Source organism: Ammospiza caudacuta, chromosome 11 (assembly GCF_027887145.1).
Source record: "Ammospiza caudacuta isolate bAmmCau1 chromosome 11, bAmmCau1.pri, whole genome shotgun sequence".
Lineage (NCBI taxonomy): Eukaryota > Metazoa > Chordata > Aves > Passeriformes > Passerellidae > Ammospiza > Ammospiza caudacuta.
Window position 1 is genome coordinate 17,103,281 of NC_080603.1, and position 14,077 is coordinate 17,117,357.

At 50.2% G+C, this 14,077-nt stretch overlaps 1 protein-coding gene across 1 annotated transcript in view; it reads left to right on the forward strand.

Annotated features, from left to right (window-relative positions):
- Nucleotides 1-627: 627 nt before the first annotated feature.
- The window catches only part of P3H2 (prolyl 3-hydroxylase 2), a 64,478-nt gene continuing 51,028 nt past the window's right edge, over nt 628-14,077 (forward strand). The window contains exon 1 of the mRNA XM_058812161.1: nt 628-1,095. Within this exon, the coding sequence (XP_058668144.1) occupies nt 628-1,095 (468 nt within the window). The remainder of the gene's footprint in view (nt 1,096-14,077) is intronic.

The window sequence follows — 14,077 nt, forward strand, 5'->3', positions numbered from 1 at the left end:
CAACACCACAACACCAAGCATCCTTTGAATAATGCCGCCCGCGCGGGGATGCGGGGCGGCGGGAGGAGTGCGGAGCGCGGAGGGAGAAGCGGGAGCAAAGCCTGCTGCCGCTGCTGCCTCTGACATCACCGCGGGACGATTCACATTTCCCGACTCCCCAGCCCCTGCGGCCGCGGGGCCGGGGATGCTCGGAGCAGCCCTGGCGGCCGCCGCGCCCCCTGCGCGCCCCCGGCTCGCTGCGGGGGGAGCGGGGCCGGGCCGGGGCCGGGCGGGGCGGGCCGGGCCGGCGGCGCGGGGCCCTTTAAGAGGTGCCGGCGGCGCGGGAGGCGGCACAGGCCGGGCGTGCATGGAGCCGCGGCCCCGCCGCCACCGCAGCCCAGCCCCGCGCACGGCCCCCGGCGCCCGCCGCACCGAGCCGCGCTCCCGCTGACGGACCCGCGTCCCATTACACCGACATCCATCGCTCGGAGCCCGCCGGGCGGACTGCACGGCGCGGACCCCGCATCCCAGCACGCCGGGATCCGCTGCACGGACCGCACCGCACCGAGCCCGCCGGGCGGACCGCGTATCCCGGACCCTCCCGCATCCCGAGCCCCATCGCCCCGCGCTGCCCCCGGCGCGGCGGGCATGGCCCCCGGCAGCCGGCGCGGGGGGGCCCGGCTGCTGCCGCTGCTGCTGCCGCTGCTGTTGCCGCTGCTGCTGCTGCCGGCGGCGGGCGGCGGGTGCGCGGCGGAGGGCGGCCCGCTGGAGCCCTTCGATGCGCTCTACGCCAGCGGGGTGGAGGCGTACTACGGCGGCGACTTCGCGGGCGCGGCGCGGTGCCTGGAGCGGGCGCTGCGCAGCCGGCGGGAGCTGCGGGCGGCGCGGCTGCGGTGCCGGCGGCTGTGCCGAGCGCAGGTGCGGCTGGAGGAGCCGGGCCCGGGCGCCGGAGGGGACCTGCGGTTCTTCGGCTCGGTGCTGCGGCGCGCAGAGTGCGTGCGGCGCTGCGAGGAGCCGCGCCTGGGCGCCGTGTCCCGGCACCGCGCCGCCGAGGAGGTGCGCGCCGACTTCCAGCGCAGGGTGCCCTACAGCTACCTGCAGCGCGCTTACATCCAGGTAGGCACCGCCCGAACCGCCCTCTCCAAAGGGTTACCCGCGTTTCCACACTCCCGAGCATCCCAGGTGTGCCCCGTCTGCCAGCTCTCCCGAGCCGTACAGGTGTGGTCCCCCAGAACCTTCTCTCTGGTGTGTGCCGTCAGTGTTCATGGCCAGTTCCCCAGACAGAGAATCCTGGATGGCAACGTAGATTCTCTCCAGTTTCGGTTCACCTGTGCTTTTCCTGTCTTGTTTTGGGTGGTTTTTCTATTTGCTTTTGGAAAAGGATGTTTTTGTTTTAATGTAACACAGTTCTGAAAATAGTTCTGAAAATTGTCTGCTTTCAGTTTGCAACCCAGAAACCCCTCAGTAACCCCTCAATGATCTCTGCCAGAGGTGTTTCCCTTGCAGACAACCTAAACTGATTCCATGTTTCTGGAGCTGGAGCTGTGGGTGAAGCTGGAAGGTACATAACCTGTGTTCCAGGGACCTGATGGTCATTGTCCTGATGTGATGTGAAATACTTTGCAGTATTTCTGCAAAGTAACAGTGTGCAGTCAGTGTTTAGCAGCTGCTGACATCCTGAGTATCATCCTCCTATCCTAGTAACTTCTGCCTTATAACTGGTGCCTTCCCTGAGAAAAATGGTGTTATTCTTTCAACTTCTTTGCCAAAAAGAAGAAAAAAAAACCCAGAGGGAAAAAACCCAACCCCCTCCCACAACCCACACCACGATAATGGAATTTTTCTTATTCATTCTAGACTTTTGCTCTGTCAAGCCAGCTACCTGTAGTAAGTCTTCCTGTTCATGACTAGTAAGGACAAAAACTCTGGGAATTTTGTTTCATGCCAAGCAGAATGTTTAAAGCATTTCTGGAACATCTCCCTGTGGATTTCTGCTTTATTTGAGCACATTCATAACCTTTTAGTTGCTATAGGCAACTTAATAGGTGAAGACCTGCCTAGTGGTGCACAGGGAGGGTGGTTCTGCTGAAATCCATTTCTAGGTGGAGAAGCAAACATCTTTCCTAGGCAGTGCTGGTGCCTGTGATGCAGTTCTTACGCAGCAACATCAAGGAGGCGAACCATCAGCACTTTGAAACCTAGTGGAAAATCATAGCTACATTGCTTTTTCTATGCTTCCTTTTCTGTCATTGCCTTAATGTCCGTTTCACAAGTCAGGGACTAGAACTCCATTGGCTTAAACTGTAGTGGCCATGTGATGCATAGAGTTCCTGACAGAAATCCTGTAATTTGGCTTGTGTGCAGTGCCAGTGCAGCTGATGGTCCTTACTGTAAAAGATACTCTATGTAGTGTCAGCATCTGTGGGAAGTGACGCAAAATTTGTCATGATAAAAATTAATGATTCCCTTATCTGATTTCAAAGCCTTTTTCAGACTCACTGAAGAACTTTCCTCTAAATTAAATGATAGGGTTTTTGTCTCCCACTTCAGTAAAATTGATATACAAAACCCCAGAAAATTTTGGGGTGTGGGCTGTTCTTCCATGTATGCTTCTATTGAGACTGAGGTAATTTTCCTAACAGCATCCTAAGCTTATCAAAGCAATGTGTTGAAAACAGCCCTTTTAAAATTTATTTTATGTGTGACTCATCTTAATTTGCTTTTACAACATCTGGGGATTTTATGTTCATGCTAACACTGATTTCACTGCTCTCAGATGGAGTAGTGGATCTTCTTGTTATCTGCATGGCTGTCCAGGTGTCGGGCTTTGGAGCCAAGGGAAGCCACTCTCTGATTAGACTTGTTCGTGTTTTTAATACCTTTTCTTTAATCCTGTCTGATTCTCTTGGGTTTTGTAAGCAGCACTGTCATCAGCCATGCCCCTCAGAGCACCCTGCAGTGATTTATCCACATCCTCACCTGGCTGCTGCCTGTACCTGAGCTCTGCTCCCAGGACTGCCCTTTTGCTCTGGCTCAACAAGTCTGTGCACAGGAGGAAATGCCCCGTGTGGGATTTGCCTGCACTTGCACCAAACACGAGCTCTGCTGTCGTGCATTTGGATGTGAACCATCCCCTCATGCCAAGGCTGAGTGCCAAGGCTTTGGCATGTTCCCTGGGGGTTGGGATGCATCAGCTCCACATCCTCTGCGTTGACTTTGGCTGCAGCAGCTGCTCAGCATTTTGTCTGAAAAGGGGAGCTTCAAAGTGGGGCTTGTGCAGAGTCCCTGTGCCTTGCTGTGAGTGCACGGACAGGCTGCACGGCTCTGGCCACTTCACCCTCGTGTTTTGCTTCTTGAACCCAAAGAGGAAATGGGATGAGGTGAAATACCTTGCTGTGTGCCCTGTCCAGCTCCTCCCTGGGCTCCATCACAGGACCGGGATGGTGAACCCTGGGAGGATGGCAGGGTTTGGTGCCATTTGTGGTTTGAGAGAAGAGCAGCAGCCTGGAATGTGCTTCCCACCTCCCACTCTTGCTGACCTCGTGCTTGTTTGTTTCTCAGGAGGGGAGAAACACATCCCGTCAGGAGGGAGTGACAGAGCAAGGAACAGATGAAAAAAACTGAAGGGTTTGGCTCTTGTGCAGTGCTTTGAAAAATGGTGCTGAATATACATGAGGTAATCCTTGCACCACTCCTGTGGGGTAGGAAAAGCAAAGGCTTTCAGTCCTGCTGGACACATGCACAGCCTAACGCTGGCCAGCACTGTGTGTGCCTCTGCTCTTTTGGGAGCAGCACAGCCACCCAGATGCCCAGGGAGCAGGCAGGGCTCCCCACTGCCTTTCGTGCCCTGGGAATTTCAGGTTGGGGTCTCCCACTGCCTCTGGTCTCACTGCAGAGCAAGAACCAGCACAGCCTGGCCCAGTCGTGATGATGTGAATGAGACTCTGCAGTGAATTGCTGGAAAACTGGTGCTAGATTTGGAAGTTTTGGACTTCTTTTCCTCAGCTTTTTGGGGGCTTTTTGAACTGGACAGTAGCGGCAGCTGCACTGGGCTGCATTGCTCCTGCTTCTAAGCAGATGCTGAAGATATTCCTGCACAGAGCACTTTAAAGGGACAGGGAGGTGATGATGTGTGTAGGTGAAATACCAGTGCTATCCCTCTACGAAAACATGTTCTATCAGCCTTTGATGTGATCATACCCATCATCCTATCAATTATTTCCTCATTTATCCGTGCTTTCCTGAAACAGAAACAGTGTTCTTCTGAAGACCGCTTTTCTATTTCTCAGACATGATCTGAGTGTTTCTGGTGACTCTGGCATGATGTGAGGGGAGGCTGTGGTGCACTGCAGGAATGGGACAGCTTGTGGGTTCAGCGAAGGGTTTCTGTCAGCTCTGGGCTCAGGATCAGGCTCCTGAAGTTGACTGCAGACTCTACAGACTGCCGACAGATTGCATTGAACAAGCAGCCCAAGTCCATGTGTGTTTGCAATACTACTTTGTGGCTTCTCAATATGTATTTAAGTAGAAGACTCCTCCTTTTTCTAGGATAGCTGGTGTTTTCAGGTAATTCGGAAATAGAGTGGGTGCATCTGCTTGAGGCAGTTAGGGTGGGGTGAGTTTGAGAAGGTGTGGAAGCAGAGAAGGAGATGAAAACATGCAATGCATGTAGTGGGCTCTCCAGCCACAGTGAGAAGGTTCCTCAGTGGGTTTCTGCTGCCATGTCCCATGGGCTGGAGAGCTTGCCAGATGCTGGTGAGTCTCAGCTCTGTGCTGGCTGCGTGGTCTTTGTCAAAGCAATAACCTCTGGGCTTGGCAGGTGGGTGTGGTACGATCTCTTTGCCCTCTTAAATATTTTATTAGTCATGTCCTCCTTGCTTTGTTGCTGTAGTCATCTTGTTCCTGTAAAAACCCAGCCTGCAGGCCATGATGTTCCTAACCCTGCTTTTTGGAGTTTTTCTAGCTCTGAGAGTGAGTGGAGGAGGAAATGCACACAATGTACACTGTGGCAGTGTTTGCTGCTGTGTGCTGCTGACTCAGGAGCCGTGTTGGAGCTTGCCCTGGATGGTGTGCCATGAACCCTGTGACAGAGCATTGCTTCCAGTCCCCAGTCTAACTTCTGCAAGTCAGCTTGGTCCAAAAACAACGAGTAACCTGGAAAAGTTGATCACTGTGTCAATTGCAAAACCAAGTCTTGTTTCTCTTCTACTTACTGATCCTCCCCTTGAGGTCTCTTTCCTTTGTCTCGCCCTGTTACCAGCCGCAGCATTCCCTGGCCTGCTGGCTGGGTCGATGGCTACAGCCTGTTTTAGTTTTCTGTGGATATTGGTGTGCTGTTGGTGAGCCCTTCCTCCCAGTTTGTAAATCCTGAGTTGAAGTGTTCTTGTCTCCCCACTTTGCTGAATGCCCCGTTGCACATCGGTGAAGCATGGCAGGAATTGTATGTACGTAGCCTGTAACCACCAGCCTTGGATCTAGATGATGAAAAGCTTTTTAGCCTGTGCTTGGGTTTAAAACAATAAATAAAACAAGTCCCCAGCATGTTGGACATTGCTTCTCTCTTAGTAATGCCAGATTGTAGGTGGAGCAGAAGGGGCAAGAGCCTGTGTCTGGCTTATCCTGTCCTTGGCTTGAGCTCCCCTTTGCCATGTCTGAGATGTTTTTCAGTTTTGTTACCATCATGACTTCATGTTTTGCAAGCATAAAACAATAATGTTTAGGTTTTCTGAGTTGTAGGAGAGACTGTTTATTTGTTCTTTAAGGGTGTTTCTCTTTTTTTTAAAAAACAAGGTCTTGTTTGGGGAGAGTTTCCACTTTTATCTGCAGTGCTGTGTTTTCCACAATGCAGCAGACGGGGCAGTGCTGGAGGCACCACTGGAATGTGTCCTTGGTCACACTGACTGTCCTGCCCACCCACACCACCAAGATGTCTGAAATGCAACAGGCACAATAATCACTTGATAAAAGACCACAGGAGAGAAAGAGGAGAGACAAGTGTGAGGCCAGACTTCAGAAACACTTGTGATAAAGATTATTCCCTGACTCCAGTTCTGCCTTTGAAAACTTCCTATTTATGACAATCCAGACCCAAGGGAGGAGAGTTGTGTATGTAAACCTTGGCCTTTAAGCTCTCCAGTCTGGTTGTTCTGTCTTCTGCCAGTGCTTGTGTGATCTTTCCACAGCCACATTTGGGTGTCTGAGTGTACCAACCCTCAGGGTAGTGGTTGTTGAGACACTTCAACCAAATCCTTTCCACCTCGAGTAATTAATCACTGCCCACCTCTGTGTGTTTCACAGGGCCAGAGACTTCTGTCTCTGTGACAGGTATGTGGATCACCTACCTAGGGGTTGTGGAGCAATTGTGGTTTCACATCAATGTAGTTGCTTAGGGAATTTGGTGTGTTTCACTCAAGGACTGCTGTTTTCCATGAAGGTTTTGCTCAGTTTTCCTTCATGCCACAATGCTGCATGCACCTAAGCAGGTCATGGGGTCCTGTCCTGGGTGAGCCGCAGCCTTTGGGGAGATGTGGTTTCACATGCAGCATCTCATGGGCACTGACACAGGATAATGTGTAAAACTTCTTACTTTAAAGTCTTTGGGGGAGCAGCTGTTTCTCACCACAGGCACCACCTGTCCTGCAAAGTCTGTCTGTGCAGTTGGTCCTGTTTTTGCAGGATTTATGTGACATCTCAGATGAAGACCTATAGTAAAACTGTCAGATAATCATTATTATTTGGATTTTTACTATTAGTGGTGTTTATTTATCTTCAATCTTGAGAATTGGTATTACTCAGATACTGGATAAATAAACAGATCTGAGACTTAATCTCTTGGAAAGTCTCTTTATTTAGATTTTCTGAGAAAGCATTCCTACTCCTCAGCAGAGGGTAAATGTTAGTGCTCAGAAAGTTAAAATTATTTTGGACAAAAATAAACTCAGTTTATGGGGATGGAAAACTTTGAGTCTTGATGGTTGGGTCAGTGTCCTGGGTTTAGGACAGGATACTTAGTCCTGCCCTAAGCCCGGGACACTGACCCAACTGCCCCTGCTCCTGTTCTTGCTGACCATTTCAAATGAAATGCTTCTAAAATATTTAGAGTTGAAAGTATTGACAGAGAGGGAAAGAGGTGACCCAGTGGTTCAATTCTGCTGCCAGCAAATGCAGCCTAGGTACATCTTTGTCATGAAGGTATCTCAGTGTCTTCACAGGAGTCAGTCTTGACTTTTTGGCCTTGAGTATGGGCTTGTGATGTACTAAAAACTAGACTAGCTGGTTGTAGTGATATTTCTGCTAGTTTCTTTTCTTTTTTGGGTGTTTGTGTTTGGTTTTTTTTTTTTTTTCGGTTTTTTTTTTTTTTTTTTTTTTTTAATAGAGCAAATCCAAAAGCAAAACTAAGGTGTTTGCATTTGCCACATCATTTCAACTGGTAGTAAATTAGCACAGCATTGCCCAGCAAATCAAGACACAACCAGTAAACACTTACTGGTCTTGGACTCACTAAGCTCATTTCATACAGCCTAGTAATCATCCATTTTGCCAGGGCTGCTCTTTTTGTCTTGCCAAATTCCCCTTTCTCACTTCATGGCTATGAGGTTGTGCCAGGGCTTCAAATTATACTAAATAGAATAATATAGGAAAACATACTAGTTATAGACCCAGTGCAGTGGGTCCCAGCCTGCAATATTTTGCAGTCTTTTGGAGAAAACAAGGTAACCCTGACTTCCTCATTTCTTGGCAACCTCTGGTGACGTGGCTTGGATGATGGATGAGGCAGGTGAGACTCACATGGTTGGAGTGGATTTTTTGAGACCTTGATCTAAAAGCCCCCCCAGTGCAGGTTAATATCCCAAGTGGAACAAAACTGGGCACCAGCAGTGCAGGAGAGCCCAGGCTCCTGCTGCTGGGCTGGGACCCAGGAACCTGCCCCTTCCCTGCTCCTGCATCTCCTTAGCTTCTCGTGGATATTGCACTTTCCCCTGCTGGCTGCTCCTTGGCAGAGCCCTGCTGCTGAGCTGCCCTGTCCATGCACCGTGGTGTGCTGGGATTTGTTAAGTGGCTTTTTGAGCTGCTGTTAAATCTCATCCATATGTCTGAGAGCTCTGCTCTGGCTTCTGCAGGGCCCTTTTGTTGTCCTTGGCCACAGGAATAACAAACGGCAGCTGATGATGGACTGCATGTGAATGAGCAATGCAGCTTAGCCTGCTAAGCAAACTTGTGCCCAGTCCTCTTGAGTTGTGGCTGCGGTTTCAGCAAGGATTATTCCAGTTTCTTGTACAACTGGTGATTTCATCGTGGATGGCACTGGCAGTGGTGAGAAGCCATCCTGTCAGTAGCTGCTGCCTTACTGCCAACCTCCTGAGCACTGCTGGAGCCTTGCTAGCAGGATTCTGGGCTCAAGGCACTGCTGGACGTCTGGAGCAGGGAATTGAGGGGTTATTTATCTTAGTTTTTTCCTTTGGAGGTGGTATGAATTAGTCATTGTCATTGGGTTTGTTCCCAAGGAGTAGGAACCCCTGTGCTCTGCACAGGGCATATTTCCATGTGTGGAGTCTGGAGTGAGGCCAGGCTGAGCTGGGATAAATGGATGTGAACCCGGAGTGACCCAGCTGAGGGCCCTGGAGTTCCTGGGGAAGCTGAGATCAGGGCTTGGCCGGTGTGTTTCTGCAGTAAGGGATGGCAGGAAGGAGGGCACGAACTTCCCTGCACGCTTTTGTTTCCAGCCAATGTATCAGCAAGGAGGTATTGACATTTTTATTTCTTGGCCATGAGCTGGTGGTGACTAATGAAGGCAGGGGGTCTGCCTGTGGGTGGGTTCAGGCAGCAAAGAGCTGTTCCTCATCAGCCTGTACCTCCCAACATCCTTCTCCTTTCCATGACAACTGGTCACTTAAACAGACCCTCCAGGGCTGACGTCAAGGGTCAGGGATTTGGCCACCAAATAATTACAGCAACCAAAATAGCATCACTTCCCCACCCCTTCCTTCCCACACGATCCTGCTGAATCCCAACTCATAAATGTCCTTTTTTTTCTTTCTTGGATGAGAAGCAAAGCCCACATGTATTAGCTGGAACATATGGCAGGGTTTGGCTGCAGCCCATAAGTTGTGAAGGCCAAATATTCACTTGTAGCTTCTTGTTCACTTAAAAAAAAAAAAAAGAGGGGAAAAACGCGTTCTTTCAGGATTGGATGAAAGGCTGAGTCTGTGCTGGTGCTGGGATGGGTGTGGGATAGCACGCTGACCGTGCTGTTGTGACAGGGAACATGTCCCCTCACAGCCACTGAGAGCAGTGGCCGCTGTCCCCTGCTCCCTGCCCTAATGCTGTTGCTCATGTCAGGCAGGGTTTGCAGACAGAATGTCACCAGCACCAGGGGTGCAGAGCAGTCAGCAGGTTTTACATGTGGATTCGTCATGGATAGAAGAAAATTCTGTCTTTGTAGCTCTAAAGGTTTTATTAAGGGTCATGGGAGCATCTGGGTGGGTGCAGAAAATTTGTGAAGGAGAGGAAAATGAAGGGACATTGTCAGAAATTGTCTGTCTGCACCACCAGGATGTACCTGGTGTACCCAAACTAAAAAAATCAGAAACATCACAAAAATGCTTGTTAGACACCAACATGCTGCTTTTCACCATGGCTTTTCCAAAGCAGCTGCAATGGTGGTCTTGATCTCACACCATATCCCTGCAGAAAGATGAGCCTGAGACTGTGCTTTGTCCTGTCAAAGTCAGAGGTGGGAGCACATGAATCCACAGAGCCTTCTGCCTGGAAAAAAGGGTGGGTAAATCCTGCTCAGAGTATTGCAAGTACGGCACTGCCTGCACCCACAGCCCTTTGAGGCCAGGGCTGGGCCCCGAGGGTGCAGTGGGGAGATGTGCTGAAGTTCATTGCCCAGGGCTGTGAGTGCAGCTTCTTTTGAAGATGGAGCCAGCCATATTCCTTCCCAGGAAAGATCAGTGGTGCACAGAGAGCAAGAGCTTGGAAAATATCCTTCAGAATATTTGCTGAAGGTGTTGCTGTGACTGCCCAGGGACTGAAGCACAGTCTGTTGGTTCCCTTGCTTAGAAAGCTGCTTTAAAGTGGTTTTTGCTAAGGCACTGCCTGTTCTAAGGTTTATATATATTCTGGGGCATCTGTGACCTGAGTTACTCTGTGTCTTTGGAAGCAGATGAGAAACTGCAAAGTTTTGTTGAAATAGTCCGAAAGGAAGATTTTAGTGAAAGAGAGGAAAACATTGTGTCTTATCTGCATTTTTCCTATTTATGGAGCTGCTGGTCTCTCTGTTGCAGGGGCTGAGAATGGACAGCAGTTTTTCTTACCTGTGGGCAGCACTGATGCTGGGGATGTGTTTGCAGGCTGTTAACCAAGAGCTGTGAGATGCCCTGAGCTCCAGAGGTGGCTGGAGCTGAGGAAAGGCTGTTTTTGTAGAGGGAACTCATGCTGCTTTGGGAGAGGCTTTTATTGTGTGGTGATTATCTGTGCTGCTGAGAGCAGCTGCTTGGGGCAGGGTTTGCTGAGGGAGAGGTGCTGCTGCATCTTGTGCTCCTAATTACCCTGGTACACTCAGCACACTGTGTAGGCACTGCAGGATGCTGCTCTAACTGCAGATCCCATTGTGGGCTGCTGGGGAAGCTGGTCACCACTGCTCCCTTTGCTTTAAATATCTTTTAAGATCTTTTAAATGTCTTTTGGGAGATGGTGGTTCCTTGGTTGGCAGCCCCACTCCATTTTCTTGAACACAAGTGTTGCACCCTGGTCCCCAGGTGGCTCTGCTGCTTCTCTGGAGCTGTCACTCCAGGGTCAGCCACAGACTCCTGCAGCCAGCCACCTTGGCTCACTGGGTGCTGCTCAGCAAAACTTGGGTTCAGCTTGGATCCTGCTACAAGGCAGGCAAGCACCAAATAAAACAGTGATGTGCCACTTGAGGAAGCAGCTTGTCCACTCAGCTGTCAAACTGCAGGTCCCTTCTGTGCATCCTGGGCTGGGCTGCAGGACTGTGGCAGCTCACTGCAGGTGTGTGCTGTGTGTGTGAGGATGGAGAGGACTCCTCAGGCTCCCCCAGAGCTGTTTACCCAGGTAATGCCCATGTCTGGGCTGTGTCTCCAGCTGAGTTCCAGCTGCAGCCAGGCTCAGACTGGCTTCATGCAGCACTTCTGCCTGCATGGGGGAGCTGAAGCTGTTGCACCCCTGTCTGCCATCAGCACGACCTTTGTGTGCTCTCCCAGCCACCCCTCCTGCTACTGGAGTTTGCTCTCCACCACCCAAACTGCAAAATCTTCCTCACTGTACCCTGAGCACTTCTTGCCCAGGCTCACCACCCTCTAAAGGGGCAGATCCTACCCACATTCAGTGCTTTAATGCTGGGCTCAGGTCTCATTCCTGACTTGGGAATTTCAGGGTGTAACAAAAGCACAACATGGGTCATCAGTGCCTGGTTGTGCAAGCAGTGTGAGAGGAGGCAGCTCTGCAAGGCACTGCTTTGTAGAGGACAAGGCTTGTAGCTCCCTGGTGGCTTGGGATGTGCAGGACAGTTCAGTTTTGGCAGCTGGATTCTTCCATGTGATAGCTGAAGCTCTGGGAGCTGGAGTAGGCTATGATTCTGTGAATGTTGCCAAACTCAGATCTGAGCTTAACAAAAGAGATTTTCCCATCTTGGGAGACTCATTCCAACCTGATTACTGTTTGGGTAGTTCAGCAAAACAGTCCCTAGAAAATGATTTTTGCACTGTAGCACAAGGCTTCCCACAGTGGTGTTTTTAACTCCAAATCACTGTTTCTTTAATCACTATGCTTCTGTTTTCCAAATATATTTTTGGATCCTTGCTGGGAAATCTGGCTAGATGACAGACTCGTAAATAAACCCTTTTTAGCTTCTAATCCTTTTTGAATCAAACCAAACCAGGTAGAGACCTGAATAGCCATTCATCTGGACTTTCTCTTGGAAAGTTACAGCTCTTAAAGTTGTCACTGAGTTGCCAGCAATCAATATGCTCAGCTATACTGAAAAGCACAGTGTGGAAGCCATAGTGTCCTTCATTATGCTTTTGAGAAGTATTAGATAGTGAAGGTTTGCATGTTTCAGGCTTATTGTTTACATTCCTGTCCCTCTGCTGCTGTTTTGCATGGTGGATGTGGCAGCCCAGCTCCTAAGTGGTGGAGCCCTGCTCAGAAAGGGTTTCAGTCCTTTGGGATCTTCTGTGCTGCTCTTTGGGGTTACTTTGGTATTGCAGCCAACCTGTGCTGAATGACCAAGTCCTGCTAAGTAGGATTGCCAGCTGAGCTCTTGCCTGCTCTGGGTGTGTGCACAGATGTGCATGGAGCTGGGGAGATGGACAGCAAAGCCCTCCTGGTGTTTGCCCACCTGAGATGGGAGGGAATGCTCAGGTGTAAGAGCCTGCAGTGCTTAGCCCCTGAGTGAGGGATTATTTCATCAGGCTAAGAATGTACTCAAGCCTAGAAAGGCCTGTGTTTGGGAAGTGATCAGGATTGCTGTGCCCAGTGAATGCTGCTGTTTAAGTGCCAGTTGGTCAATGGCACAGCTGGGTCAATAGTGCATTATGTCAACCACTTTACTGTCCATCTTATTTAAGCCACTTAATGGCAGCTTTGGAAGTTATTCTCTGCTATTGAAGGAGGAGAGCTAAGCCCAGACAGCTGAGAGTTCAAGTGTATTTAATTTTGCTGTTTGCTCTTGAGTCCTTGGGTTGGAAAGGTAAGGACTGTCGGAAGACAAGGCAGAATCTGCTTTTCTTTTTGTAGTGTTTTCTCTGTGTCAGGACGATCATCAGGCATTTTGGAGGTTATCCTTGTAGATTCCCCTGTTGCAAAATTGCAGTAGAATTTTGGCTATGCCGTATTCTCCCTTTTATGTGCCAGCAGGCTTGGCTCTCTGCTCTTATCTACCCTTAGTGCTTTAGCAGTCCTGAGCATGGAAAACTAGATCTGCTTTTGCTTAGCATTATAAGCCAAAAAGCAGCACTCAGCTATCTCTTGTTTCAGAGCCAGGGTGCTGCTGAGTGCAATCAGAGACTGTGTCCAACCGGTGACGGGTGACAACAGAAGGATGTCAGTGCTGGGGAATTTCAGACAGAGATATGTACCAAAGGCTGCTGAAAATAGCAGGGTTTGAAGCCTTCTGAGCTGCACACTTTGATCTTGGTCCATGCTGAGGACATCTGCTCTGACTGATGGACTGCACTGTAAATTGGTGATGGGTTTAGCAGAGTCCTCACAGGTGTCTGGATTTGAGATTTGCTGATATTAGCAGTAAAGCTGTGTAAAATGTCTGAAGGTGTATCTGTCCTTTAATGTGAAAGCAGTGAGATGGAGGATAAATGGAAGGGAGTGTGATGCAGCTTATTCAGAAAGAAAAAGAGCTGAAGTGGTGCCTGTATTTGCTGTGGGCTCACATCTGTTCTAATGACTCAGGTTGATGCCTGATGACTTACTAAAGCACAGCTGCACTGTGCATTGAAGTGTGTGTGTTGGCTGCAGCCTGTTGGGTTTTTGTTCTGCACAGAGCTCAGATGAGATCTGGCAGACCTCGGGCTCAGGCACAGCAGCCCCTGATTGTCCCAACTGTGCTTGATTTGGGAGCTTGTGACCAGACACCAGGACAGCAGTGGCTGGGTTTGCTCCAGCCCAGCACTCCCAGCCCTGCTTTGCCCATCTGTGGAATGAGTTTGATGTGCAGTAATTGCACACCAGGCACTCAGTGTGTGAGGCAGGGCTGACATCACATATTTGGGGAATGTCAGATGCGCTGCGTGGTGTCCGTGCTCCGTGAGGGAGTTCCAGCAGGAACAGCACACACAAACAGTAGCAGATTAATTAAAGATGTCCTGCTCTGCAAAAGGCCAATTATGGAGCAGCTTGCTCAGAGTCAGTAGTGCTGCCTGGCCTATTAGCAGGGTGTGAGCTAAGTGTCCCCTCAGAGGAGAGCACTCATCCAGCTGTGGCAATGCACTGTCACAACTGTCCTGCACGTCAGAGAGGACACGTGGCTGTCAGCCATGCAGGTCCAGGGCAGGTCAGCTTCCAGCCCTCTGTTAAAGCTGCTCCACAGGCAGGGTCTGTGTTCCACACAGCAGACATTTGC